Genomic DNA, 27,374 nt, shown 5'->3' with positions numbered 1-27,374 from the left:
CTGTGAAACAGTGTAAAAGACAGCTTCAAGATGAAGATGAGACTCATGTGAGAAAAACAGCAGCTGTCAGTGACAAAAATAAGCAGCACAGAGCGCATCCAACCTGCTTCTATCTGTCAGAGATGAAATGTGAAATCACAAGAAAGCAGATGGGTGATTTCTGGATATTTGTTGCATCTCCTTCGATTGGCCAAATTGTTTAAATCAGGAGACGTTATTACAGTGGAACAGTACAGTCAAGAAATTGATTTCGAAGATACTTAATTAATTAATTAATTAAATAGAATGGAGATGGCTGGGCATGTGATGTGTTGCATTTGCAGTGCATGAGGTAGGGTGGACATTGGTGCAATTCACGGGGACCACAGTGCAACAAACATTGGCTGTCTGAGCAACATCATAGAGCCATAGAATCATAGAGATGTACAGCATGGAAACAGACCATTCAGTCCATGCTGACCAGCTATCCCAATGATGAGCTTAAGTGCATCTTGAGAACACAGTGGCACATTAAGGACATTGTTTCAGGAAGGATCACACCCCTGAGATAAGTTGCATTAATTTGGTCTGTGGTCAGGGATAGGAGGCTGCAACTAGGAATATGGCAGGTATGAGGATCCAGAATTTAGCTTTGGAGCAGTACAGGCAGTATCCTTTTCCAATAGATATGAGGTTCTTGATCTTGGGTGTGAACGAGGTCATAGACTGAAGGGAAGATGACTGAATAGATCGTAGAGATTCAGAGCGCCATATGCCAAATAAATTATCAATGCAATAAGGGATAGCATAGTTAGGAGAATGGTATTGTTGTCTGCAGCAAAAGTCAAGGGTACAAAAGGCTTTGATACTTACCTAGTGCCAAGATCCAGGGCATCTTGATTCTTGCTTTGGTGCGAGAGATCCAGGGTTCAAATCCCGGACAAGCCGGGCGGCACGGTGGCACAGTGGTTAGCACTGTTGCCTCACAGTGCCAGAGACCCGGGTTCATTTCCCGCCTCAGACGACTGACTGTGTGGAGTTTGCACGTTCTCCCCATGTCTGCGTGGGTTTCCTCCGGGTGCTCCGGTTTCCTCCCACAGTCCAAAGATGTGCAGCTCAGGTGAATTGGCCATGCTAAATTGCCCGTAGTGTTAGGTAAGGGGTAAGTGTAGGGTTATTGGTGGGTTGCGCTTCGGCGGGTCAGTGTGGACTTGTTGAGCCAAAGGGCCTGTTTCCACACTGTAATGTAATGTAATGTAATCTAATCTCTTCTGGGTTGGAGTGGGAGGGGGAGGATTTCATTATCATGATCCACATGGGTACCAATGGCATAGATAATTTGAGAAAAGTGTCCTTGGAGGAATTATGAGCAGCTGAAAGCTAAATTAAAAGCAAGGTGATAATCACCACCTGAACAAGCAGCAGATCATGGGGCACTTTTGTGGTGCAGCAGTAGTGTCCGTACCCCTGGACTGAGAGACCCAGGTTCAAGTCTCACCTACTCCAGAGGTCTATAATAACATGTCTGAACAGGCTGATTAGAAAAACAGATTAAATTTTAAAGAAAGCAAATTCGCATAGGACAGATAAACTTAGAGAGGCAAAGCATGTTTCAGATATTAGAGTGGGTGAAATGTGTTCTGTTTAATGAGGTATTGGCAACAATACTGGGGATGTGAGATTTGTTCCCTTGAGACAGGCTTCATTTTCGGCTTTTGCCCGAAACATGGGTTTTCCTGCTCCTCGAAAGCTGCCTGACCTGCTGTGCTTTTCCAGCAACACTCTAATCTTGACTCTGATCTCCAGCATCTGCAGTCCTCACGTTCACCTTCATTTAAACCATGCCAGAGCAATGTTTGACAGATCACATAAATTGGGTTGTAGCTGGGACTTTAAAATAATTAGTCGGGGTGGGTTCAATTGAAGAGGAGTTGAACAAATCAAAAAGAAAAAGAGCAGAGTTGGAGGGTAGTGAAGAGGTGAATGATAATCAAATCCAGGAAGAACTAGAAAATGTGCACAGAAGTGTGCAGCAAAAATTGGAACCAGAGTAAGTTATAATGTTAATACATCGAAGCTGAATGCTTGTAGAATTTGCAAACAATACAGGTCAGTTAATAATACAGATAGAAATCAAAGAATAGGGCTTGATAGTTATAAAGGAGATATGGTTGCAGGATAACCAAATGGAGAACTTAACATGAAACGTTCCAGAAGAATAGTCAATAAGGAAAAGGAGGCAGTAGCTTTGTTAATAAAGGTTATATTAGTATGATCATGAGTATTTTTATTAGTAAACCGGATCATAATGTGAAATCGGTTTGAGTGGAAATAAAATACAACAAGGCAAAGAAGTTACCATTGGGAGTTGTCTACAAGCCTCTGAAAAGTTGTTTCACTATCTGACAAAATAAAAGTTGTGAAATAATATAAGTCTATAAGAAAGGCACTAGAATGGTCATGGGTGATATTAATCTGCGTATTGACTGCAGAAATTAAATAGGCAGGGGTAACATGGAAAACAAATTTGTCAAGTGAACTAGGGATTGTTTCTAGAACAGTATGATGCAGAACCTACCCAGGTTCCAATTATTTTGAATACAGTAACATGTAATGAGGTAGGATTAAAAAGAGATCTTGTAGTTAAACATCCTCAAGGAGAACATGGTGCATAGTAGAATTTCAAAATTAGTTTGAGGGACAGCAACTTGGCTCTCAAACCGGAATGCTCAACTTAAATAAAGGCAATGATAGAGAAGAATTGTTTAAAGTTAGATGGGAAAATGGACAAGGAGGAAGGTCAATAAATCAGCAGTGGCAGACATTTAAGCAGATGTTCATAATGCTTAGCAAAAATGCAATTCAGTCATAAAAAAAATCTATGGGAAAAATAAACCCCAGTCATGGTTAACAAAAATGGTCAATGATGGTATTTCAAAAACTAAAATATAAAAGCGGCAAAATCTAGTTAGAATATTGGGAATTTTTTAAAGAATCAACAGCAAGTCACTAAATAGCTAATAAAGGGGATGAAAATTGATTATGAAATATAAAGTGAAGACCAATTGCATCTCAGGGTATTCAAATGGAAAAACAGTAGCAAGAGTAAGTGTGCGACTCTTGGTGGATGAAATCAGGGAATTGATAACGGGGAAACAATAAAATGCAGATAATTTGAACTAATAGTTTGTATTGGTCTTCACAGTGGAGTGCACTATATAAACTTCCCAAGCATGGGGCTGTTCTCCCTGAAGTGTCGAAGGCTGAGGGGTGACCTCATAGAGGTTTATAAAATCATGAGAAGTATGGATAGGATAAATAGACAAAATCTTTTCCTGGGGTAGGGGAGTCCAGAACTAGAGGGCATAGGTTTAGGGTGAGGGGGAAAGATATAAAAGAGACCTAAGAAGCAACGTTTTCACACAGAGGCTGGTGCTTGTATGGCATGAGCTGCCAGAGGAAGTAGTGGAGGCTGGTACAATTGCAACATTTAAAAGGTATCTGGATGGTTTTTTGAATAGGAAGGGTTTAGAGGGATGGATATGGACCAACTGCTGGCAAATGGGACGAGATTAGGTTGGGATATTTGGTCGGCATGGACGGGTTGGACCGAAGGGTCTGTTTGCGTGCTGTACATCTTTACGACTATGCCTCTGTAACAAATGAGCAAGGTGCTAATGGAAGGAATTTTCTTGGCACAGTCTCCATTACGTAGGATAAAGAATTTGAAAAGAAATGGCAATATAGGCAGATAAGATGCAAAACCTGATGGTCTGATCCAAAAGATTTTAAAAGAAGTGGTTTCAGAGATAGTGGAGACATTGATCAAGTTACATAGCAGTTGCTAATATCTGTCACTGGGGAAATGCTAGAACCCATTACTAAAGAAAAAATAGCAGGACATTGAGAAAAGCTTAACAAAATCCAACAGAGTCAAAATAGTTTTGTGAAAGGAAAATCATGTTTAATTTGATAATGTTTTTTGAGGATATAATAAATGAGTTGATAAAGGGAAAGGGGTAATGTTGTTTATTCAAATTTTACAGTAGACATTCAGTTAGGTGGCACATGAAAGACCACACAAGATATCAACTCATGTCATTGGGGGTTACATATCAGCATGGATGGACAACTGAAGATTAACACATAGAAGACAAACAGTTAAAGTTAATGGATGTTTTTCAGGATGGAAAGACATAACTAATAGAGTACCCATGAGAATCAGACCTCAAGCCCCAACTATTTACGATGTATATTAATGGCTTAGCACAAGTGGCTGACAGTAATATATCCAAATTTGCTGATGAAACAAAAATGGATGGGAGGGTATGTTATGATGGGGACACAAGGAATCTACAAGATCATATAGACAGGGTATGTGATAAGACAAGCATTTGGCAGAGGGAGGTAAATGTAAAACAGTGTGACTTCATACACTTTAGTACGAAGAATAAAAAGACAGACTATTATTTAAATGGAAAATCTAGGTGTTCATGCGCATGAAACACAAAATGTTAGCATGCAAATGCAGCAAGTAATGAACAAGGCGAATGGAAGCTTGGCCTTTAATGCTTGGGGACTTGAATTTAATAATAGAGAAATCTTATTACAATTATACAGGGCGTTGATGAAGTCATACCTGAAGAAATGTGTAAATCGCAAACCCTGTATTTAAGAAAGCTAATACTAGCTTTGGAAGCAATTGAAAAGTTTTTCACTACTTTGATTCCTGGAAATAAAGATGTTGACTTCTCAAGGATGACTAAACAATTCAGGTTATTCATTTTAGTCGATAAAGTGTGGCGCTGGAAAACCACAGCACTGCTGTACTTTTGTCAGTACCACACTTTATCAACTCTAACTCTCCAACATCTGCAGTCCTCACTATCCCCTAGGTTATTCATTATAGTTTAGCAGAATGAGGGTGATCTCAGTGAAATACATAAGATTCCAAGAAGGCTTGGCAGAGAACATGCGGAGAAGACGTTTCCACTGGGAATCTCAAAATAAGGAGAAACGCTTGTAAAACAGATTCAAAGCAATTTCTTCTCGCAGAAGGTTGTGACTGTCTGGAATTCTCTATCTCAGAGAGTATTCATGGCTAAATCGCCCAAAAGCATTAAAGGAGGAAGTAGATAGATTTTTGAAAGTTACGAGGAACTAATACAGAAGAGGAAATGAGGTCGAGAACAAGGATGTGGGGAGCATTTTCAGCATGGCAACCTTTATAACTAGGGGGATTAGTGCTGGGGCCATTGTTATTGAATTGAATGTGGAAGGTGAATGTACAATAACCAATTTTGCGGTTGACACAAAAATAGGTAAGGTGAATGACATGGAATCTGCAGAGGAGCACAGACAAGTCAAATGAGTGGGAAAAAAGTTTGCAAATAGAATATAACTTGAAAATGTGAAGCTATACACTTTGGTAGGAAGTAAAGGAGCAGAATATTATTTAAATCGAGAAAAAGACAGCAGACAGCTGGAAGCCATTGTGCATAGATCACACAAAGCTAGCATATAAATTCGTAAAACCAAAAGACATAGAAGCAGAAATTAGGCTATTCAGCCCATTGAGTCTGTTCTGCCATTCAATCATGGCTGATAAGTTTCTCAATCCCATTCTCCCTCTTTCTCCACGCAAACTTTATCCCCTTTATAATCGAGAACCTATGACCGTCTGAAATATATGCAATGACCTCCATGAACTTCTGTGGTTGTCAATTCCATCGATTCACCACTGCCTGGCTGAACATGTTTCTCCCTATCTCTGTTCCAAAAGGTCTTCCCTTTACTCTAAGGCCAAGCCCTCCGGTCCTAGTTGCTCCAACCCTACCAATGGAAACATCTTCCCAACATCTAATCTGTCCAAGCCATTCAGTATTGTGTAAGTTTGAATTAAATGCACCCTCTTCTTCTAAACTCCATGAGTATAGACCCAGAGTCCTCAAATGTTCCTCATTTGTTGAGCTTTTCATTACTGAGACTGTTCTCGTGAATTTCCTCTGAACAAGCTGTAAGGCCAGCACATCCTTCCTGAGGTATAGGGCCCAACATTGTGCACAATACTCCAAATGTGGTCTGATCAGAGCCTTATAGAGCCTTAGAAGTACACCCTTGCTCTTATATTCAAATCCTCTCAAAATAAATGCCATCATTGCATTTGCCCTCCAAACGACTAACCTGCAAGTTTAATTTGAGAGAATCCTGGACTAGAACTCCCAAGTCTCTTTGCACTTCAGACTTCTGAATTTTCTCTCCATTTGGAAAATAGTCCATTTTCCCTATTCTCCCTATCAAGGTGCATAACCTCACACTTTTCCACGTTGCACTCCATCTGCCACTTCTTTGCTCACTCACCTAACTGGTCCAAACCCTTCTGCATCCTCCCTGCCTCCTCAATGCTACCTGTCATTCTATCTTTGTATTGTCTGCAAACTTAGCCAGAATGCCCTCAGTTACTTCACCTAGATCATTAATTTATGAAGTGAAAAGCTGTACTCTCAACATTGAGACTTGCGGAACACTACTTGTCACTGGCTGCCACCCTGAGAAGGACACTTTCATTCCCACTCTCGGCTTTCTGCCAGACAGCTAATTTTCTATGCATCCTGACAGAGGGGTGTGGTGGAGGCTTGTTTTTCAGACTGGAGGCCTGTGACCAGTGGAGTGCCACAAGGATCGGTGCTGGGCCCACTACTTTTTGTCATTTACATAAATGATTTGGATGCGAGCATAAGAGGTAGTTAGTAAGTTTGCAGATGACACCAAAATTGGAGGTGTAGTGGACAGCAAAGAGAGTTACCTCAGATTACAACAGGATCTGGACTAGGTGGGCCAATGGGCTGAGAAGTGGCAGATGGAGTTTAATTCAGATAAATGCGAGGTGCTGCATTTTGGGAAAGTAAATCTTAGCAGGATTTATACACTTAATGGGAAGGTCGTAGGGAGTGTTGCTGAACAAAGAGACCTTGGAGTGCAGGTTCATAGCTCCTTGAAAGTGGAGTTGCAGGTAGATAGGATAGTGAAGAAGGCATTTGGTATGCTTTCCTTTACTGGTCAGTGTATTGAGTACAGAAGTTGGGAGGTCATGTTGCGGCTGTACAGGACATTGGTTAGGCCACTGTTGGAATATTGCATGCAATTCTGGTCTCCTTCCTATCAGAAAGATGTTGTGAAACTTGAAAGGGTTCAGAAAAGATTTACAAGGATGTTGCCAGGGTTGGAGGATCTGAGCTACAGGGAGAGGCTGAACAGGCTGGGGATGTTTTCCCTGGAGCGTCGGAGGCTGAGGGGTGACCTTATAGAGGTTTACAAAATTATGAAGGGCATGGATCGGATAAATAGACAAAGTGTTTTTCCTGGGGAGTCCAACACTAGAGGGCATAGGTTTAGGGTGAGAGGGGAAAGAAATAAAAGAGCACTAAGGGGCAACTTTTTCACGCAGAGGATGGTACAGGTATGGAATGAGCTGTCCCCAGAGGAAGTGGTGGAGGCTGGTACAAATGCAACATTTAAGAGGCATTTGGTTGGGTATATGAATAGGAAGGATTTGGAGGGATATGGGCCGTATGCTGGCAGGTGGGACTAGATTGCGTTGGGATATCTGGTCAGCATGGATGGGTTGGACCGAAGGGTCTGTTTCCATGCTGTACATCTCTATGACTCCAGCATCTTGCCTCTGACACCTTATCTTACTCAGTAGCCTCCTGTGTGCACCTTGTCAAGATCAGCAGATAATAAAGAAGGCAAATGAAATGCTGGCCTTTACTTCAAAGGGAACTGTATACGAAAAATAGGGAAGTCTTCCTAAACTACACAAAGCATTAGCCAAAATAGCTGTTTTATTTTGAATAGTTTTGTATACATTACCTAAGGAAAGATATACTAGCTTGGAACGCAGACTGAATAGTGTCCACTAGGCTGATCCCAGGTTTGGAGGGACCACTTTTTAAGGATAGATTGAGTTGGTGGGATTTGGACTCATTGGAGTATGAAAGAATGAGTGATTTTATTGATACTTGATGGAATAGTTACAGAAAGCTTGCTTCCCATTGTTGGAAAGCCTAGGTCCAGAGGATATAGTCTCAGAGTGACGGGTCAACCATTTAAGACAGAAATTAGGAGGATTTCTTTTTCTCTCAGATTTGCAGGCTGGTTCTGAGTTTGGATGGACTGTTTAATGATTCTTAGGGGGCTTGACAGGGTCAATGTGCAAAGGTTGTTTATTTTTATGAGAGAGTCTAGAATGAGAAGACCCATCTTTTTAAAACAGAGATGAAGGGAAATTACATCTGTCAGAGAGTAGTGAATTTGCAGACAACTATACAGGCTGGGCCATTAGTTACATTCAAGATTGAGACAGACAGATTTTTAATCTGTAAAGGAATCAAGAGTTATTGGCATTTGGCAGGAAAGTAGAGTTCAGGATTATCAGTTCTGCCTCCTCTGTCTTATATTTTTAAATCCTGGGCAGACTTGAAGGGCAGAAGTGGGTACTACAGATGCTGGACATTAGAGTCAAGACTAGCATTGTGCTGAAAAAGCACAGCAGTTCAGGCAGCATCTGAGGAGAAGAAAATCAACATTTCGAGCAAAAGCCCTTCATCAGGAACACAGACTTGAAGGGCAGTGTGGCCTGCTCCTGCTCCCATTTCTTGTATTCTCATTTCCTTATTTTGTTGAAATGTGAAATATCAAGATTAGATTATCTCTCATGTCTTCTCTCCAGATTAAAAAACTGCAGTTTCTCCAGTCTGTTTTTTAACTAGATGTGTTATCTCACAAAACTGAGAATTTCCCAATCGCCAAAATCACAGTGTATTCTATTGTATTTTTTTGTTTCTCTTTCTAAAAACCACCAGTATAAAGCACCCATGTAGCCCATTAGATACTTACAAGCATCCAGCCTGCTTTCACAACTCACATCTCTTAGCCTTGTGGCTCGTCTCTTCACTTACTGAAATGCTTGAATATCTTCTAAGCATTACGGCAATGAAAAATAAATGTATTTTTCAATGTATGATCCAAATAAATAATGAAATGCTGGCCTTTACTTCAAAGGGAACTGAATATTAAAAATAGGGAAGTCTTCCTAAACTACACAAAGCATTCGCCAAAATAGCTGTTTTATTTTGAATAGTTTTGTATACATTACCTAAGGAAAGATATACTAGCTTGGAACGCAGACTGGTTAGTGTCCACTAGGCTGATCCCAGGTTTGGAGGGACCACTTTTTGAGGATAGATTGAGTTGGTGGGATTTGGACTCATTGGAGTATGAAAGAATGAGTGATTTTATTGATGCTTGATGGAATAGTGACAGAAAGCTTGCTTCCCATTGTTGGAAAGCCTAGGTCCAGAGGACATAGTCTCAGAGTAACGGGTCAACCATTTAAGACAGAAATTCTTTTTCTCTCAGATTTGCAGGCTGGTTCTGAGTTTGGATGGACTGTTTAATGATTCTTAGGGGGCTTGACAGGGTCAATGTGCAAAGGTTGTTTATTTTTGTGAGAGAGTCTAGAATGAGAAGGCCTATCTTTTTAAAACAGAGGTGAAGAGAAATTACATCATGTCCAATCTAGCACCACCTGCCATTCTGGGATCAAACTGCCATGTGGTAAATATCTGCCAAAAGGCTGGTATTCTTTGCATCCATACCATCCTAATATGCTATTGTGCAACCAGATAGGCACTGCCAACTCACAACAACCTTGTATGTTTGTCCTAGACATGGCACACCAATGGATGTCCTGTTAGGTAAGATGGTGTAGACCCGGGACATCCTCTTCCCCAAGACCACAACATCAGGGCATGCCATCCTAGTCAAAGGTTGTCAGCCAGGTCAATGCAGACTCAGCATTTGAACGAATGCACTGCAGGAAAATCCTCCACTCTTCCAGTGAATAGTCCCACCATCTTCTCACCAACACCTCATACTATGTCTACTATGGTACCTAGCTTCCACCACAACTCATGCTTTTCACTTGTACTGTGACCTGCAACATACTCCCCACTTGCTCTATTGCCCCATAATCCCCAATACCATTAATCTTGCACGTCCTATGTACTGCCTACTCTCTTGCTTGGAACACCTTCTCACCGGCACTAAAAGTAACAGCTCCATCATCCTGTGTAAAATCTTGCCTCTTTCTCTATTTCATTCCAGGAGGAAAACAACCCACAAGTACACCAAGAACAGAAATTGCTGGAAAAATTCAGCAGGTCTACAAGCATCTGTGGAGAGAAATCAGAGTTAATATTTCAGGTGGAGTGACCTTCCTCAGAACCTCTATCTGTTTTCACAAACAGTAGAAAGAATCAAGAAGGATGGTGGGCAGCCCAATATTCAGCTCCTCACCCCTTGTGTGCAGACCACCCTGACTCTGAATGACTCACTGGCTGTGTCCAAGTCCTTGAACTGGTATCAGACTTAATATGCCAAGATACCCTGAATTGATTGAGGACTACTAAGAACCAAGGAAAACCTTCTGGCTTTGTGTATCCACTTCAATGGCGAGTCAAGACAAAAGTAACATGAGCCGAGCATATTTGGCTGAGGGGGATAAGTGCAAAAAATCACAAGTCAAGGCAATTAGTACGAGGGATGCAGTAAGCATTGAGTATGCTTGGAATGAGTGAGTGTAATGATAGCAAGCTTCAAGACTGAAAATGCAACCTGGTATGATCTATGCACTTGGTGTATGTCCTGAGCACAATCTGTTCTTGCAGCAGCATTTCAAGAATAGTTCCCAATGCACCATGAGATGCAGCACTGACCTGCAACAGTGTTGTGTAAATGAGCCATAAGAGTTCTTAGAGGCTGGCACATGTTGGGTGCAATGTCTGTGGACATGGGGTACCTGTGGCTGGTGGTAATGGAGCAGACCCTGTATTTTTTGGTACCTAGTGTCCAACATCAATATCCTACAGATCAAACAATGATCTAAACTGGCAAGTATCCGCTCAGACTTCAATGTTGAGAATTCTCAACATCTAGCTTGTTTGCTGCATTTGGTAAGATAGGAAGCTGTATATTAATGAGATGTGACGTGGTACTAATAAGGCACTTAAACTGTAATCCCCTTTGATTGGCAACTTGTTGTAATAGAGTCACCCATCCGGATATGATACAGGTAGAAAGTAATTTCTCCGAAAATGCATTGGTTTTTATTATGTATATCATCTATTTTTCTTTGCCAACTGATCTGATCAACTATCCCCCATCTCAAAGTTAATTCCTGTTATTTAGAGTCATAGTCATAGAGATGTACAGCACAGAAACATACCCTTCGGTCCAACCCGTCCATGCTGACCAGATATCCCAATCCAATCAAGTCCCTCCTGCCAGCACGCGGCCCATATCCCTCCAAATCCTTCCTATTCATATACCCATCCAAATGCCTCTTAAATTTTGCAATTATACCAGCCTCCACCACTTCCTTTGACAGCTCATTCCATACCTGTACCACCCTCTGCGTGAAAAAGTTGCCCCTTAGTTCTCTTATATTGTTTCCCCTCTCACCCTAAACCTATGCCCTCTAGTTCTGGACTCCCCGACCCCAGGGAAAAGACATTGTCTATTTATCCGATCCACGCCCCTCATAATTTTGTAAACATCTATAAGGTCACCCCTCAGCCTCCGATGCTCCAGGGAAAACAGCCTCGGCCTGTTCAGCCTCTCCCTGTAGCTCAGATCTTCCAACCCTGGTAACATCTTTGTAAATCTTTTCTGAACCCTTTCAAGTTTCACAACATCTTTCTGATAGGAAGGAGACCAGAATTGCATGCAATATTCCAACAGTGGCATAACCAATGTCCTGTACAGCCGCAACATGACCTCCCAACTCCTGTACTCAATACTCTGACCAGTAAAGGAAAGCATACCAAACGCTGCCTTCACTATCCTATCTACCTGCGACTCCACTTTCAAGAAGCAATGAACCTGCACTCCGAGGTCTCTTTGTTCAGCAACACTCCCTACGACCTTACCATTAAGTGTATAAGTCCTGATAAGATTTGCTTTCCCAAAATGCAGCACCTCGCATTTATCTGAATTAAACTCCAACTGCCACTTCTCAGCTCATTGGCCCATCTGGTCAAGTTCCTGTTGTAATCTGAGGTACCCTTCTTCGCTGTCCACTACACCTCCAATTTTGGTGTCATCTGCAAACTTGCTAACTGTACCTCTTATGCTCACATCCAAATCATTTATGTAAATGACAAAAAGTAGAGGACCCAACACCAATCCTTGTGGCATTCCACTGGTCACAGGCCTCCAGTATGAAAATCAATCCACCACCACCACCCTCTGTCGTCTACCTTTGAGCCAGTTCTGTATCCAAATGGCTAGTTCTCCCTGTATTCCATGCGATCTAACCTTGCTAATCAGTCTCTTATGGGGAACCTTGTTGAATGCCTTACTGAAATTCATATAGATCACACCTACTGCTCTGCCCTCATCAATCCTCTCAAGTTTGTGAGACATGATTTCCCATGCACAAAGCCATGATGACTATCCCTAATCAGTCCTTGCCTTTCCAAATACATGTACCTCCTGTCCCTCAGGATTCCCTCCAACAACTTACTTAGATTAGATTTACTTAGATTAGATTACTTACAGTGCGGAAACAGGCCCTTCGGCCCAACAAGTCCACACCGACCCACCGAAGCGCGACCCCCCCCAGACCCATTCCCCTACATTTACCCTTGCCCCTAACACTACGAGCAATTTAGCATGGCCAATTCACCTAACCTGCACATTTTTGGACTGTGGGAGGAAACCGGAGCACCCGGAGGAAATCCACGCAGACACGGGGAGAATGTGCAAACTCCACACAGTCAGTCACCTGAGGCGGGAATTGAACCCGGGTCTCTGGCACTGTGAGGCAACAGTGCTAACCACTGTGCCACCGTGTCGCCCAAACTTGCCTACGACTGAAGTCAGGCTCACTGGTCTATAGTTCTCTGGCTTCTCCATACCACCCATCTTAAACAGTGGCACCACATTAGCCAACTTCCAGTCTTCCGGCACCTCACCTGTGACTATCGATGATACAAATGTCTCAGCAAGAGGCCCAGCAATCACTTCTCTAGCTTCCCACAGAGTTCTCGGGTACACCTGATCAAGTCCTGGGATTTATCCACCTTTACCCATTTCAAGACATCCAGCACTTCTTCCTCTGTAATATGGACATTTTGCAAGATGTCACCATCTATTTCCCTCCAGTCTATATCTTCCATATCCTTTTCCACACACAGTAAATACTGATGCAAAATAATCATTTAGTATCTCCCCCATTTTCTGCGGCTCCACTCAAAGGCTGTCTTGCTGATCTTTGAGGGGCCCTATTCTCTCCCTAGTTACTCTTTTGTCCTTAATGTATTTGTAAAATCTCTTTGGATTCTCCTTAGTTCTATTTGCCAAAGCTATCTTATGTCCCCTTTTTGCCCTCCTGATTTCCCTCTTAAGTGTACTCCTACTTTCTTTATACTCTTCTAAGGATTCACGCGATCTATCCTGTCTATACCTTACATATGTTTCCTTCTTTTTCTGAACCAAATCCTCAATTTCTTTAGTCATTCAGCATTCCCTATACCTATCAGCCTTTCATTTCACCCGATCAGGAATATACTTCATCTGGATTCTCGTTATCTCATTTCTGAAGACTTCCCATTTTCCAGCCGTCCCTTTACAAAATAATCCTGTAAACACTGGTCATTCAGTATCTCACTCACTTACTCTTCAAGCATGAACTGGAATACATATGACAAAGAAAGGGCATCAGAGCCAAACCTGATAAATGTCATCCATGTCCACAGTTTCAACAGATGTTTCTGGCAGGCTTCAAGAACAAAATTACTTCATTTTTACCTCCCAGAATCAGGGCAATAGAACGAATGTGTAAAATTCCCCAATTCCAGTTGAAATTATTTAATTAACAGAGACTTTTGGAAATTGGGAGTATTCGTGAACTGCATAGCTTAGCCATTTCTTTGCTTAATAATATTGCAGAGAGGCCCTCTATCTAGCTTCTTGATAAAATACATAATCATGGATGCACTAGGATCCACTATAAGTTTATTATATTTATCAGGAACAAATATAATTCAAGTAACTTACTGTAGTCTTTTTGAAGTGCATATGGTATATAAACATTCCCATCATGTGAAGAAGGCCACAAGCAGTTTCTTGTATTATTTTTACACATGGCAGCATTTCTGGAGTTATCAACTAGAATGTCACCATATTCAATTACTTTACCTCCTGTATGTTTCACTGTAAAATAAGTGACAACATCTCAAGTTAAAATAACTATAGATGGTCAACATTCGTTATTTTTAAGCTATACATTTGTGTAATACAATAGATGCTGATTAACAAGTTGATCACTGTAGATACAAAATATCCCTCCAACATAGGATAAATGTATACAGACAGTAAAAGTGAAGCACCAGTGTGGATGGTCTATGCATGTTCACTAAACAGTCAATATGCCTGCTTCATCCCTTGTGTGAAATTATAAAGGTAAGTAAAGTGCGAATTTTCAGTGAAAAATTGAAGCTGACTATACTGTTGGAAGCATAGTATGTTGTGACTGAAATAAAGGATCAAGATATTTATCAGGTTGATTTTCATGTCACAATTTACAGTAACTTCCTATTAGTGTTATGATCCCAGTTGATAATAACACTAAGAAAGTTTCATTCCAGAGTAAAATCTGGCTTGATAGATTATAAGCTTAATTTTTGCTGTTGGTTACCATTACTCATTAGATATCTTCAATTGAGGATGCCAATGTTCTTTGACAAAAGAACACATATTTATTCCGTGGAATAAACGGATATATATGAAATGTAACACAATAATTTAAACAAAAGAACTACAGATGCTGGAAATCTGAAGCAAAAACAGAAATGTCTGGAGAGACTCTGCAGGTCTGGCTGTATCTGTGGGGAAAGCAGAGTAATGTTTCAAATTCAGCGATCATTTTTCAGAACTGACATATATGTGTCTCAGATCGCCAGGATCCACAGTCCTTTGTTTTACTATACAAAATATAGCTCACTTTAAAAGTTCTTCACTTAAACAGTAAAACAAAGTTTCAAACGTTTTTCTGACAATATTTCATAACCCAAGATTTCTTACCCCTGCCCTCACAGAAACATATAGACCTTGAGCTCTAGCTATCTCACTTTTAAAGTTCCCACTTGCCGGACGTCCCTTTGCCTGCAAACAAACTATTACAATCAATCCCTGCAAACTCCTGTCTAGTTCCATAAAAATTCACCTTGCCCCAATTTAGAACTCGAACCAATGTACCAGTTTTGTCTCTCTCCTTATCTTCACTCTTTAATTTCTTACTGAACCAACTCTTAGCAGTTTGATAGTCGAGAGACTTGTCTCCAGTTCTGAGTGCCAGGTTTGCTTTTCAGTTCTGATAGTACAAAATCTTCACTTTAGTTCTGATGACCAAACCCCAAAGACATAGGCAAAAAGAGGGATTAGATCCCACAATCAGAATATAGGGAGCTAGCAAATGATTTGAAAAGCAAAACTCAAATGTAGCAAAATCAGGATTATTACCTCATGCTAGTGTGTGACTGGAGGATGGTGGAGGAGTGTGGGATTTAGACATATGAGGCATTTTGGAAGAAGATGGAACGAGCTGGACATGTTGTAACACTTCAGGTCTAGGACGAATATCTTCACAAAAATGTTCGCTAGTATTGTCAAAAAACTAATGTTGGTCGGAGAATGGGAATCTCAATGGAGAGTCAAGAGTGAGGGAAACAAAGATGAAAATAAAAGACAGAGAAGCATAAAGGCAGAACTGAAAGTCAGAAAAAAACAAGGGCTAGTAGAAACTTGAGCTGCACTACAAAAAAATAAGTTAAGAAGACAAGTCTAAATCTGAATATACCAAGCATTCACAAGCTTTTAGACACATGAGCAGCTCAGATAATCGTTAATGAGTATGATATGATTACGATTACAAAAACATGAGTTGTGGGATAAACAGGGCTGAGAACATAGCATCCAAGGTTACTCGATATTTAGAAAATGAAAAGGTGGGTGACATTGTTGATAAAGTATAGATTTGAGATGGCACAGGGAATCTCTTGTGGACTCAACCTGTGAGCCTCTCTTGGTTCATTCCAGAGACCATACTCTTTGGTAGCCTGGAATAAAAATACTCTTACAGATAGATTAGTTTAATTTTAGTCATCCCCTTTATTTCCCAATAGCATCACTATTACAACATAACACTGATACCTATAAACTAAATTAACTGGGTTCTAATAACCCAGGAGAGTAGGACACTAGCACCTAAAGAGTCCTGGAAAGTTACTATGTTGTACTAACACAAACAGGCTACCTTTATACAAAAGTTTACAAAAGCTGTACTGTCACAAATAGGCTTATTTTGCACAAAAAGTTAACAAAAGCTCCACATGTTCTGAACTAGATAGATCACAGTGAAGGATAATAAATCAAGAGAGAATTTAATTGATGGCAAGATTCGTTTCGAGGTCAGAATCAAACACTGTTATTAATTTCACAAAGGAACAGCCATGAATGTTATCCCTCGGTACCCTTTTTATACAGATTCACTGATATTAAGGCAAATGTTCTTAATTGCCTTACCCTCTCTGCCTGTCTATTTTCTAGTGTGCAGCAAATGTGTTCAACATTACATTTTCGTCTAAATGTTTAAGACTATAAACTTTGTCATTCCCTCCTTTGGTTATTTCATGACAACTACATAGCTTATGTAAGTATAATTAGTCCATTCAGTCGATTTGTATTCTCAATAAGTGCCTCCTTTGGTGAGTCATCATCCGGAGGAGCAGAGTCTAAAAGAAACTGGATTTCAGCATGAAAGTTTGGGCATGCAGGTACAGGGTAGGCAAGGGTCAATTAACTAGATTCCTCTTTATCTTAAGTGAAAAGCAATGTACGGTCCATTTCATGCATAAGTGGATGGCAATGTATATTCCTAGGATGAGACCAAGGACTATCAGTACATCCCACATGATCCATCCACACAGCGACCATAGCCAGCAAGTAAGACTCCATCCACATGAATCGAATGACTGTGGGGCAGGTATTTTCCCTGTGTCTTTACCCATTTTGTTGATAACATCTGTGCCGTCTGAAATGCCTTTTCAGAAATCATCGATTTAGGTGCAACATTGCGGGCCAGTGACTGAACAAGTGCCTCCTTCTTTAGCAAGGAGGAAATCTAGCACTAGCTAATTCTGAAGCGTCATCATCCGAGTGTCCTGTAACTCTTTGTTCAGCAGCTTCAAAAGCTTAATGTAACTATTTACATAACAACCATGGTTCAACTATCTTTGTTTTTCCCCCATCAGGGGCGTCCCCCTGATGGGTCCGTATTTGCTCTAGGTAAGGCATAGTCGGGGTGTCAGAAGAGGAAACATTTAATTAGGAGGATATTTTCCTCTCTCAAAGCGCAATCAATTATGAATTTCTTTATCACAGAAGATTGTTGAGACTGGAATGTTAAGTATAATAAAGACTAAGATCGACAGACATTTTTTGATCAGTAAGGAAATCAAGGGTTTTGAGGACAATGTCGAGCATTGGGCTGACAAGTGGCAAGTAACACTCGTGCCATACAAATAACAGGCAATGAATATCACCAATAAGGGACAATCTAACCAGAACACCATGATATTCAATGGTGTTATCAGCACTGAATTCCCCACTATCAACATCCTGTGGGTTATCATTGACCAGAAAATCAATTGGACTCACCACATAAAACAGTGACTACAAGAGCAGGTCAGAGGATTTGACTACTGTGGTGAGTAACTGACCTCCTGACTCCCAAAGGCTGTCCACCATCCACAAGGCACAGTCAGGAGTGGGGATAGAATTATCCCCACTTGTCTGTATGAGGGCAACCCCAACAATAAGCTTGATACCATCCAGGACAAAGCAACTAGCTTGACTGGCACCACATCCATAAGCACCCACTCCATCCACCACCGATGCTCAGTAGCAGCAGTGTTCTATCTACAAGGTTTATTGCAGAAGTTCACCAAAGGTCCTGAAACAGCCCTTCCCAAACCTACGACCACTTCCATCTAGAAGGACATGGACAGCAAATACATGGGAATACCATCACCTTCAGGTTCCCCTCCAAGCCACTTACAATTCCAACTTGGAAATACATTGCTGTTCCTCCACTATCACTGGGTCAAAATCCCGCAACTTCCTGCCTAACAATATTGTGGGTCAACACAGCTGGTGGATTGCAGTGTTCAAGAAGGCAGCTCACCACCACCTTGTCAAAGCAACTAGGGACAGGCCATAAATGCTGGCCGGCCAGTGTTGCCCACATCCCACAAATTAATTTTTTTTTAATTGGGGGAAGTCTAATTATAATATCAATTGGCAGGAACTGGGACAATTAGATTGGGGGCAGCAGTTTGAAGATAAATCCATACCCGGTGAAAACATAAATTGCCGAAGAAACTCAGCAGGACTGGCAAATGTGGGAATAAAGCAGAGTTAACACTGTGGGCCTGGTGATTCTTTATCAGAACACCAGACTCTGCAAAGCCCGATAAATTTGTTTTCAACATTGCGTTGGCGAGGATTTTGTTTTGTCTGGTTCAGTTCAAGAAAAGCCTGCTAATAAACTGCTGAATAGGAAGAAAGCTTGCTATCAACAAGCTGTCCACCTGATCTCTCCAATTTCTTTTCAGAAAACCCTTGACATTTGTTCAGAGTGAAACCTATTTATTCTTTCAAAGGTGCATTGAAAGAGCATCTCAAAATTACAGGTGAAATTTTCCCAGACACTGAACCTCGTGTGATATGGTAAGAAATTTGGGAGAATTGCTTGAGAATTCAAGAGAGGTCTTTCTCGATATTGAGACAAACAAGTAGCGTTTTCCAAATAAGTTCTGCTTGTTGAGACAAAATACTTGCTAGTGAATAGTTGAGGCCTACTAACAGGAATCATTGCTCATCATTACCTAATTTCACCTCATTAATATCTACTCTACCACCTGCGAGATGCTTTCCCCGGCAACCTGTGCCCCACAACCTCAGCTGCCTCCAGAATTTTAGTTTTGTCCCTTTTAAGGGCATAAAACGGCAGGCCCTGTACAGACTGCTGCTGCACACCAAACACCTTTTCTCCCTCATCCACCGCCCGGACACGCCTTGCTGTGCCCATTTGCCACCGTGCGATGGGGATCCCTAGTGGAGGGATTTCTACGCGGGAGTCCTCCCCTTCCTCTCTGGGGTGGAGGGTGCTGCATGCAGCGATCCCCTGCAACCGCAGATTGCAGTGGTTCATGGACTCCCAGCCCAACTGCTTGTTCTGTGATGCTGTGGAGTCCGTGGACCATGTATATATGGGGTGTGGGGCGCTTGCACTCCCTTTTTGATTTTCTTAAAAACTTCCTTCTCTGTTTTGGTTGCACGTCAGTCCCACGTTCCTGATCTTCATGCACCTGGTACAGAGCGGGCAGGGCAGGTCTGCTCGTGGGTCTGCTCCTCGTGAGTCTGCTCCTGGGCCTGGCCAAATTGGCCAAAAACAGAGTACCTGGCAGCGGGCAGTGGAAGGGGTCGTTAGGGCCAATTGCCTATCCCTCTTCCACGGTTACGTTAGAGCCTGGTGTCTCTGGAGAAGGAGCACGCAGTGTCCACTAACACCCTTCAGCTGTTCAGGGAGAGGTGGGCGCCACAGGGAGTGGGTGCATTATTTCCCCGTCCAATTTTATTTTGATTTAATCCCTTTCCTCCCCTTCACTGTTTGATCACGCAGCATTGCCCTTTGATGTGAAGGGCACTGCTTGTCACTGGCCACTTGGGTGTTTCCTTTTCTTTCTGGTAGTGGAAACTGAATAAAGATTCGTGCACCTTGCGTCTTTCACTGTGTCTCACACCTGCACACGTACAATATGGGTGCTGGGGGAAAAATAAGCACTACTGCAGTAAGGCGGTATGGGGGTAATTGGGGAAAAAAAAGAAAAAAATTTTAAAGAAAGAAGCGGGATGCTGAGGATTCCTGACATGAAAGTCAGAGCAGTTACTTAGCAACTCCAATTCATCAAATCTGCCTCCAGACCTCCACCTTGAATACTTAGCAACGTCTCAGAACATACTCAATGAGAGCAGTCTCACAAAGTTCACGTGCATGGATGTCTTCATAACTCAAGGCACAGAGTTTAAGAGCAAAAAGGTTAGGTTGCAGTTGTATAAGAATCTGGTGCGGCCGCATCTGGAGTATTGTGTGCAGTTTTGGTCATCATACTATAGGAAGGATGTGGACGCACTGGAACGGGTGCAGAGGAGGTTTACCAGGATGTTGTCTGGTATGGTAGGAAGATCGTATGAGGAAAGGCTGAGGCACTTGGGGCTGTTTTCATTGGAGAAAAGAAGGTTTAGGGGTGACTTGATAGAGGTGTACAAGATGATTAGGGGTTTAGATAGGGTTGACCATGAAAACCTTTTTCCACGTATGGAGTCAGCTATTACGAGGGGGCATAGCTTTAAATTAAGGGGTGGTAGGTATATGAAAGATGTTAGGGGTAGATTCTTTACTCAGCGAGTCGTGAGTTCATGGAATGCCCTGCCAGTAGCAGTGGTGGACTCTCCCTCTTTATGGGCATTTAAATGGGCATTGGATAGGCATATAGAGGATAGTGGGCTAGTGTAGGTTAGGTGGGCTTGGATCGGCGCAACATCGAGGGCCAAAGGGCCTGTACTGCGCTGTATTTTTCTATGTTCTATGTTATACTGGGACTGGATAAAATGTCAGTTAGGCCATAGATAGAATATTATGTGCAGTTCTAGAATCCACATTGTTACAGGAATATGATTACATTGGAGAGGCTGCTGGAGAATTACCAAGAAGTTGCCTGGGCTGAAGAGTTTCAGTTATGAAGAGAGCTTGGACGGACAGGGTTTATTTTCCTTGGAACAGAGGAGAATGAGATACGTCAATACAACATTGAAAAAGGCCCTTTGGCCAATCATATTCATGCCTGTCTAACAAACACTACTATAAGCAACAACTTAATCCCATTTTCCAGCCTTGAGTATTGTAGTATCACAAGTAGATGTCTAAATACTTCTTAAATGTTATGATGGCTTCTGCCTCTACCATCTTACAGGAGTGATTCCCAGATTCTTACAACCCTTTGGGTGAAAAGGTTTTTCCTCACATGTCCTTTAAACCTTCTTCCCCTTACCTTAATATTATGCCTCCCCAGTCATTGATCCTTCAAGGAGAAAAGTTTCTTCTTGTCTACCATATTTATGCCTCTCATAATTTTAAATGTCTCAAACAACAAAGCTGATCTTGCCTGTCAGCAGTCATTAAACAAGGGGATGAACATGTTGCTGAGCAGCACTGTGCTATATCAATCTCGTTACTGCACCATATGCCAGTAGCTAATGCAGCAAACTCATCATATGCTTTAACTAAATGGCTTATGTCTCGAAGTTGAAGGAGAGTAACCCTTGGTCAAGTTAAATTACTTCAAATAGTAATTCACGGGTGATCTCCAACATCAGTTCAGAGAAATGGGCATGAATGGCCCAGACCCTCAAGTTGGCCCTGCCATTTATGACTGCTACATGTCAGACCTCAATGGCTCCTTCATGCTAGGTATTTATAGTCTGCAACTCCATAATATATCAAAAGACTATGTCTGAGATATTGTTAAATCTCCTCTTGACTCCACTCCGAGACTAGCACAACCTTTCTTCGATAGGGAGCCCACTACTACTCACAATATTCAAATGCGGTCTGACCAAATACTCAGTAGTACATCCCTGCTCTTATATTCTGGAACTCTCAAAATGAATGCTAAATTTAACTTGCCTAACTGTCAAATGAACCTGCATGTTATTCTTAAGAGAAACCTGAACTAAGTTTCCTAAGTACCTTTGTGTTCAGTACTTCAAAACGTTTCCTATTTTGAAAATATTCTTCTTCCTATCAAAGTGCATAACCTCACACTTTCCAACATCTGCCACTTTGTTGCCCACTCTGCTAGCCTGCAGCCTTTCTGCCTCCTCATCATTACCTGTCCCTCTACCTATCTCAGTGTCATCTGCACATTTAGCAACAATGCCCTCAGTTCCTTCACCAAGATCATTCGTGTTTAACATGAATAGCTGTGGTCCCAACACTGACAGCTGTGGAATTCCGCAAGTCATTGGTTGCCATTGTGAAAAAGATTCCGATATCCCCACTCTTTGCCTTCTGCCAGCCAGCTAATCCTCTAACTGCAAGCCTGTACCTTGCTTCTAACACCGTGCACTCTTATCCAATTTAGCAGCTTCCAGTGCAGCACCTTATCAACACCTTTCTGGAAATCCAAACAGATGACATCCATTGATTCTTCTCTGTCTAAACTAGTTGTTACCTGCTCAAAGAATTCCAACAGATTTGTCAGGCATGACCTGCCCTTGGTGAAGCTGTGCTGACTTAGTTCTATGTTACTATACACTTCCAAGTGCTCCACAAGCTCATCCTTACTAATGGATTCTAAAATCTTACCAATGACTGAAGTCAGACAAACTGGTCTATAATTTCCCATCTTCTGCCTCCCTTCCTTCTTTAACAAGGGTGCTACATTAGCCAATTTCCAATCCTCCAAGACCCTCAGTGACTTCACAATCTCCTCTGATTATATCCTTCAGAACCTCTGGTGTAGTTCACCTTCAAACTTTTCAGATTCCCCAGCACCTTGGTGATGATCACTGCACTTACCTCTGCTTGGATTCACTTGAACTTTTGGAAGGCTACTGGTGTCTTCCACTGTGAAGACTAATGCAAAGTACTTATTTAGTTTCTCTGCCATTTGGTTGTTCCCCATTACTGTTTATCCAGTCTCATTTTCCAGTGGTCAATATCCTCCCTTGCCTTTCTCTTACCTTTTATATAAAATGTCTTGCAATCTTCTGTCATTTTATTAGCTAGCTTACCCACAAATTTCATCTTCTCTTTCCTTATTGCTTTTTCAGTTGTCCTCTGCTGCTTTTTAAAGGCTTCACAATCGTTTAGCTCCACAATAATTTTCACCAGTCGTATGTTTCTGCTTTACTGCTGTCCCTGACTTTCATTGTCAGTCATGGTTGCTTCATCCTCCCTTTAATAGGTTTCCTCTTCATTGGGATGAACTATTATTGTACCTCCTGAGTTATTCCCAGAAACCCCTGCCATTGCTACTCCAGTGTCTTCCTTGCTAGGCTCCCTTTCCAATCATTTATGTCCAGCTCCTCCCTCAAGTCACTGCAGTTATCTTTAGTCAATTATAATACTATTCATAATTAATGTTCTTCCATTTTATTCACTTCGTAGTTATCCGCACCATCTTCCTAAAACATTCCCAATTCCCTAACCTACCATTACTTTCTGTTGCTTTTTATGCCTTACTTGTAATTAGATACTCCCATTGACACCTTTGTTAACCACGGGTGATTAGTCCTTTCAAATCCTTCTTTTAAACCAGAATAGGTTTTGCTGAACCTTATTCAAAAATACCTCCGTAAATGAAAGGGTTCAGATAAGATTTGCAAGGATGTTGCCAGGGTTGGAGGATTTGAGTTATATGGAGAAGTTGAATAAGCTGGGGCTGTTTTCCCTGAAGCTTCAGAGGCTGAAGGGTGACCTTACAGAGGTTTATAAAATCATGAGGGGCATGGATAGGATAAATAGACAAAGGCTTTTCCCTGGGATGGGGGAGTCCAGAATTAGAGGGCGTAGGTTTAGGGTGAGAGGGGAAAGATATAAAAAAGACCTAAGGGGAAACTTTTTCACACAGAGGGTGGTACGTGTATGGAACGAGCTGCCAGAGGAAGTGGTGGAGGCTGGTACAATTGCAATGTTTAAAAGGCACTTGGATGGGTATATGGATAGAAAGGTTTGGATAGATATGGGCTGGGTGATGGCAGATGGGACAAGATTGGTTTGGGATATCTGGTCGGCATGGATGAGTTGGACCAAAGGGTCTGTTTGCTGTACATCTCTATGTCTGCCACTGCTCATCGCTGACCATCCATGTAGTCTACTTTTTCGGCCTGCTTTAGACATTTGTTTCTTCATACCTCTGCAAATGCCTTTATTTAAGTTGAATCATAGAAACATGGAAACAGGCCATTTGGCCCAGCAAGTCCACACCGAATCTCTGAAGAGTAGCCCACCCACACCCATTCCGCTACCCTATTGCTCTAGGTTTACCCCTTACTAATGCACCTACCCTACATATCCCTGAACACTATGGGCAGTTTAGTATGGCCAATTCTTCTAACCTGCACATCTTTGGATTGTGAAAGGAAACTGTAGCACAAGGATGAAACCCGTGCAGACATGGCGAGAATGTGCAAACTCCACACAGACTGTCACCCAAGGCTGGAATCGAACCCAAGACCCTGTGAGGCAGCGGTGCTAACCACTGGGCCACTGTGCCACCCCGTGACGGCATTAGTTTGAGACCTGAATAGCTCTCCCATTTTACCATATTGTGATCATTCCCCCTAGAAGACCGATGGGATCTCTCATTAGTACTGCCTCATCACACATCTAAAATCACCTGTTCTTGGCTCAGTTCTACAACTTACTGCTCTAAGAAACGAACCCTACTGCATCCAAGAAATCCATCTTCCATGTTACCCATGCTCATCTGATTTGCCCCCAGTCAATAGTAGATTGGAAAATAGCAAATGCAATTCCTCTATTCATAAATGAAGGGAAGCCAAAGACTGAATACTATAGGTTAGATAGTTTAATGTGTCATAGAGAAAATGTGAGAAAGTTATTACCTAAAATTTTGTAACAGGGCACTTGAATAATCTCAATGTAATCAGGCACAGTCAACATGGCATTATCAAAGAGAAGTCATGGTGCATTTATTGGAGTTCTTTAAAGGAGTAACTAGTGTTTTGTATTAATTTCCAGAAGGTATTTATTACTGTATGACAGCAAAGGTTATTGCAGAAAATGAAAGCTCATTGTTTTGGGGATAACAGATTGGTTTTAAGAAAAGATTAGCTGGTTAGCAAGAAGCACTGAGTAGGAATAAGTGGGACTTTGTTTGGGCTGGCAGAATGTTACAAGCAGTGTGCAAAAGGGTTGGTGCTGGGCCTCAATCTTTACCATTCAAATAAACAATTTGGATGAAGAGACTGAAAACAGGGCAATGAATAACCTGAAGACACAGAAGTAGGAAGAGAGTTGTATAGAGAACATACCAAGACTGACAAAGGGATATAAATAGGTGAAGTGAGTGGGCAAATGGAGTATAACATGAGAAAGTGTGAAATTGTCCAGGAAGAGAGTTGTAAAGAGAATATAACAAGCTCACAAAGAGATATGGATATGTAATGTGAGTGGGCAAATGAGTATAACATGAGTAAGTGTGAAATTGTCCAAATTAACAGACAGAATGTAAAAGAAGCATATTGTCTAAATGTTGAGAGGTTGCTGAGCCTCTGAGATACAAAGAGGTCTAGATCTTGAAGTGCATGAATCACAAACGTTGGCATGTAGGTACACTAAGTAACCTCGAAAGCTCACAGAATGTGGTATTTTATTGAGAATCAGAGTCCCTACAGGGTGGAAGCTGCCCATTTGGTCCATCTAGTCCACAGTGACTCTCCAAAGAGCATATTCCTACAAGAGGGGAACTGAATACAAGAGTAGGGAGCTTATGCTTCATTCATACAGAACATTGGTAAAAATGTATATGAAATATTGTAAAGTATTGGTCACTGTACGTATGGAAAGACATTAATGTGTCAGAAGCAGTTCAGAGGAGGTTGACCAGACTAATACCTGAAATGACCAGATTGCTTAATGAAGAAAGGCTAGAGAAACTAGACCTGTATTATCTGGAGTTTAGAAGAATCAGAGGTGACTTATTTGAAACACTCAAGACTCTGAAAGGACTGAGATGTGGAACGGATGTTTTCTCTTTTGGAAAAATCATAGTTTAAAATAAGGGGCTTCCCATTTATGACAGAGTTGAGACTTTTTCTCTCAGAACTATGAATGTTTGGAATTCCCTTCCTTAAAAGGCAGTGGATGCAGAAACTTTGAATATTTTTAACCTGGAGGTATTTTTGATTAGAAAAAGGACAGAAATATTAGCAGGGAATCCAAGAATGTCAAGTTGAAATTAAAGGTCAAATCATGACCTTGTTGAATAGTGGAGCTGGCTCAAAGGGCCACAAGGCCTACTCTTGTTCCAGTCCAAATGCATTTCAATCACACTAACCAGTAATGAGCAATGGGCAGCCTTCAGATGAGAAAGTTTGTCTAAAACTGCCAGTTCTCTGCCACAGAAAGCAGATGTGGCCAAAACATTCAATGTTTTCAAGGAGTTCAATATAGTTCTTAGGCTAAAGGGATCTAAGGATATGAGGAGAAAGCAGGAAAAGGATACTGAGTTGAATGATTAGTCATAAGCATATTAACTGGTGAAGAAGGGTCAAAGGGTTGAATGGTCTACTCTTACTCCTATTTTCTAAATTGACAAAATGGCATCTAAGGTTTGAGCTTCTTGAATGCCTGTATCTGTAGAACTGAAAAGCCACTAGTAACAGCACTACAAAAGCCATTGGTTCACTCACCATGCATATGTCCTAAGCAGCACTCCAAGCTGTTAAGGGTGGTCATACTCATCAGACACAGCAAGAAGTATTCTTGCCTCCTCACAAGGATGGCAAAGGAATTAATAATTCCGACCACAATACATTTGCGGTGTCTCTGGCCCGCAACACGAGAGGCAGATGGAACAGATGCCACAGAGAAGGCACGTTATCTATCGGTCTCTGTCAACTAGGAACTGGACTGCTCCCTGCTCCTTGACAACAACAAAACGTCTTTGGTAAGACAACAGTACAATGTACAATCTCCTCAGCAATCTCATTTTTTACATAATCAAGATTCTATAGCACCAAGGAAAGCTTAATGCTACATTTTGTAAACTCAAAATTGGAAACATGGTAAATCAAACAGCAGAGACAAAACAACATAGAAAGCTATTAATATAGCGAATGATATGGATAGTGACAGGAAAGGGGTACAGAGTACAAATCTAAGAGTAAAATAATTTTTATCAATTGATGGAGGTTACAAAAATACCAAAAGAATAAAACTACAGGCTCCGTACATTAATCTATGTAGACCTCAAAACAAATAGATGAACCATTAGTGAAAACAGAAGTAAAGATGATCCAGTGGCTGAAGGAGGACATTGATTTGAATCTAAATACTGAACAAACATGGCATGAAGGAAGGGCAAGAAGTCAGGAAGAAGTGGGTTTTCAGTTCTATAATTTAATTATGATATTGGAGCAATAGAGGTAAATATTCAAAATCAGGAAACCACGACTTGGAA

At 41.4% G+C, this 27,374-nt stretch overlaps 1 protein-coding gene across 2 annotated transcripts in view; it reads right to left on the bottom strand.

Annotated features, from left to right (window-relative positions):
- Positions 1-27,374, bottom strand: part of LOC140493431 (low choriolytic enzyme-like) — a 78,881-nt gene that overhangs the window by 13,683 nt on the left and 37,824 nt on the right. For both annotated transcript variants that reach the window (XM_072591857.1, XM_072591858.1), the window contains exon 5: positions 14,101-14,256. In XM_072591857.1, coding sequence (XP_072447958.1) covers positions 14,101-14,256 — 156 coding nt within the window. The remainder of the gene's footprint in view (positions 1-14,100; positions 14,257-27,374) is intronic.

This window comes from Chiloscyllium punctatum, chromosome 22 (genome assembly GCF_047496795.1).
Source record: "Chiloscyllium punctatum isolate Juve2018m chromosome 22, sChiPun1.3, whole genome shotgun sequence".
Taxonomy (NCBI): domain Eukaryota; kingdom Metazoa; phylum Chordata; class Chondrichthyes; order Orectolobiformes; family Hemiscylliidae; genus Chiloscyllium; species Chiloscyllium punctatum.
Note: the sequence above shows the minus strand (reverse complement) of the source record. Positions and strands in the feature narration are given on the sequence as shown.